We start from the raw sequence: 3,499 nt of genomic DNA, 5'->3' as shown, positions 1-3,499 counted from the left end.
GATTTGGGAGGTCGTGTTGGGCTGGGCGCTGAGGGTGTTCTCGGATTCTCCAGCGTCGGCCCCTGTTTCTTCCTCTCAGAGCAGGAGGCAGCTTGTACAGTGGCATGGGTATCCTTCTGGTCACGGTCCTCGCTGCCTTAGCGAGGGGAAGAGCCAGCACCACGCTGAGTGCATGCAGGTGTTTAGTATGCTATTGCTTGCCGCAAATGGTAAGACTTAATGACACACATATTGAAATACTCATACCTCTTTTTAAGAGATTGCTACTTTAAATGTTCTTTGTAGCTTGTTTTTCAAATGGGCTGAAGCATCTACCAGATTATGCAACCAAAAATACCTGTACTAGCTTTGTCCTCGAAAAGAAAGTACTGTTTTTCAGTTTTTATATGCTAATGTATGATTTGGGCATTGGATGATTTAAATAATGTCCTGCCCATTTCTAAAAGCTAATTGAAGCATCTTGCTCAAATGTGTTTGCTAGCTGCCCATTAAGAAATTGCTGTTATAGGTATTGCAGATAAAGTAATAGTAAAGTAAAGGTCAAGAGAGAATATTTACTGAGCCTGTCTTTTCGTCTCTCTGAAGACTTTGGATGCGAGACAGAAATTCCAGACACAGGGCTAAACTATACGTTGAGGTGATATGTGTACTGTGTTAGCTTACCAGCACTGGGGGATGTTCTGTGTCTTTACATCCTTGATACTATGAATTTTTGCTAGGTATGATAATCACAGGGAGGCTCTGCTGAAAGGAGGGGTTGATGGCGACTATCAAGATGATAGTTTAGATCTGCTGCGCTACTTCACTGTTAGCTGTTACTCTGGATATGGAGATGATGAAAAGGTAATGAATTCATTTACCTTTAATAAATCAATTTAAATTTCATGAGAAGTGTTGGCATTTGCTTCATATTGAAAAGATACGTGTGGCATTGTTGAGCACAAGTAGTAATAATACTTACACAAATCTTAGACAAAACTTATGCTGGATGCTTAGGGAAGCTTTAATTCCTGCTTATTGTTCAACAATTACTTAGTTATGATTTCCAACTATACCATACAACTACAAAGTGTGTATATGTTATTTATTTAGATTATATAGTGAAGCATTCCAATGCTTTGCAATACCATGCGTTTATTCAGAAATATTTTTAACAATCTAGAATGCTTCAAATTAAGAAAAAAGTGATATAACAACAGTCCTTGGGGAAAGTGTGCTTCCTGTAACTGAATTCCCTGTTGGATTTTTACGATACTCATCATAATGTAAAAAGCTCCAGGTGATTAGAAAAACCTCTGCTGGAGAAAATCCTTATCTGTCTTTGTGTTGCTATATTAGGAGTGAGTTAGTAACATCTTAATTTAAAAAGAGATAGGATACTTAATAGTGAATTTTATATTTGGAACTTCCTCAAAACTTGATCCTGTGTAACCAGAAACTTACCAATACCTCCAGCATGCTGAAACTTTTTTGTCTATTTAGATTTAAATACAGGTGCTCGATGTGTGAGAGACAGACTACATGAAGGAGATGGAAATAAAAGGAATGCAAGAGAATGGGAACTTTGTTAAATAGAAGGGTTTTGCTATCTAGAGCAACTGCTTACAAGGCCTTTACCCTGATTTTGAGTTGCTATTGCAGAATTGTAATATTTCTCCAAAATACACTATTGTAGCTGAGCATTTTTGCATCTATTATTGAGCCTTGCAAAATGAGTCAGATTTTTTTTTTTAATTATTTCAGGGATTCTTTACAGTCTATCGACAAGTTTTTGAAAAGATTGCAAAAGAAGAGATGGAATATATGACCCAGGAAGATACTGAACAATTCCCTATGTTTGGATATTCCCAAAGTGACTATGATATGGTAAGAGCAGGTGTAAATCTGAACTGAAAGTAACACAGTTAAGTCAAACTTTGTCCCACACTGAAATGAAAGCAAAGGCTCCTGCTGATCTCACAGGTGAATACAAAACCATATATCTGCTGTTTTACCTACTACTGTAGACTATTACTATAAAGTAAGTGCTTGTGTTCTGATTCATAATATTCAGGTGAATTAAAATTGGTATTTCCTGTTGGACTGTGTTATTAGCCAGGCTTTTAGGGTAAGTTGCCAGACAAACACTTTACAGGGCTAACGATCAATTATGCCAATGAAATTTAAGTGTAGTGCAAGGCCTATAAAACGAAAGAGTAGATGTTTTCTTTGCTTCCTGATGAGAATAGCTTACTAGTGTTCTAATGCAACTTAGATTACAGAAAGGGATATTGACATAATTTTTTTTTTTAAATAACATGTAATGTCTTGCCTTATTTAGGAAAACTGCATAGCACTTACTGCGTAACACAGCCTTTAGAAAATGGTAGATGTGGTGGTTGACCTGCGATATGAGCTCCCAGTATGATACTGTTGTCATCTACAATTATTCTGTAGTAAGATTTAATTTCCAAAATATGGCTTGCTTTCGTTTGGGAAGCAAGAAAAGAAAATGTGTGTGGGACACTTTGAATTCTTGTCATCTGTTTTCCCAACTATTTGTTGTATTCTGTCAGACTTAAAATTTTTTTAAGGTTACCAGTATTCTGGTGTTGAAATTAAATGGCAAAGTAATACTACTTTCCCCAGTGAATAACTGCACAGTATGAGTGTACTGAAATGTTACTCCCAGTCTGCTACTTCTCAGTGTCACTTCTAGTATAATTGTACTGTATGACTAATTATTTGTGAAATTTAAATTGAAACATATGTTAAAAAATAATAACTTCAAAGGTACAAAACTTGGCTAGAGTTGGAAACAAAGTTACAAATCAAAGTAAGAACTGTCCGACTGAGTGTTTGAATGTCAGGTAAAATTACAGGATGGGTTAACAAATAGAAATCTTTCCCAGGGAGAGCATATCTGGTGTCTCTGAAACTGCTAACATCCATCTTTTAATGGAGTTACCTTGAAACATATTTTGGAAACTGCTTGTTTTGAGGCCATGGGGATAGGTATGATTATAGACCCAAAATAGCTTTTATGCTGTCCACTAGTAACTGCAAAAATGACTGGAGTTCTAGCACTAATGTGCTTTGATATCTGCCTTGTTCAGCTTTTTTTTTTTTTAAAAAAAAGGGATTCATAGGGGTATTTTGTGGGAAATAGCCTCAGTTAAATGGGAAAGTCATTATCCCTGTTATCTTATATTCGGACGAAGAGATTACACTGTCAGAGGATTCCAGCATTGCAGCGCCCACTTCTCTACTCAGTGGGAGTATCATGGGAAAAGAGTTTTAGAAGGGAGCTCCAAAAACTCTACAGAATCACAGAATAGATGAGGTCAGAACAGACCTCTGGGATCATGGAGTCCAACCTTTGCCCTAACATGACATGCCTTTGCCGTGTCAACTAGTGCCATGGTCTTAAGTGCCATGTCCTGTCTTTTCTTAAGCACCTCCAGGGATGATGACTCCATCTCTTTGGGCCTCCCATCCCAATGCCTAACGACCCTTTCTG

General features: G+C 37.2%; 1 protein-coding gene across 1 annotated transcript in view; it reads left to right on the top strand.

Annotated features, from left to right (window-relative positions):
* Positions 1 to 1,866, top strand: part of LOC104168543 (dnaJ homolog subfamily C member 21-like) — a gene marked incomplete at both ends in the record, with an annotated part of 2,115 nt that extends 249 nt beyond the window's left edge. Inside the window, 2 exons of the mRNA XM_009709160.1 lie at positions 720 to 843; positions 1,744 to 1,866. Of these exons, the coding sequence (XP_009707462.1) occupies positions 720 to 843; positions 1,744 to 1,866 (247 nt within the window). The remainder of the gene's footprint in view (positions 1 to 719; positions 844 to 1,743) is intronic.
* Between the last annotated feature and the right edge of the window lie 1,633 nt (positions 1,867 to 3,499).

The sequence above is a fragment of the Cariama cristata genome, unplaced genomic scaffold, assembly GCF_000690535.1.
Source record: "Cariama cristata isolate BGI_N322 unplaced genomic scaffold, ASM69053v1 scaffold33861, whole genome shotgun sequence".
Lineage (NCBI taxonomy): Eukaryota > Metazoa > Chordata > Aves > Cariamiformes > Cariamidae > Cariama > Cariama cristata.
Note: the sequence above shows the minus strand (reverse complement) of the source record. Positions and strands in the feature narration are given on the sequence as shown.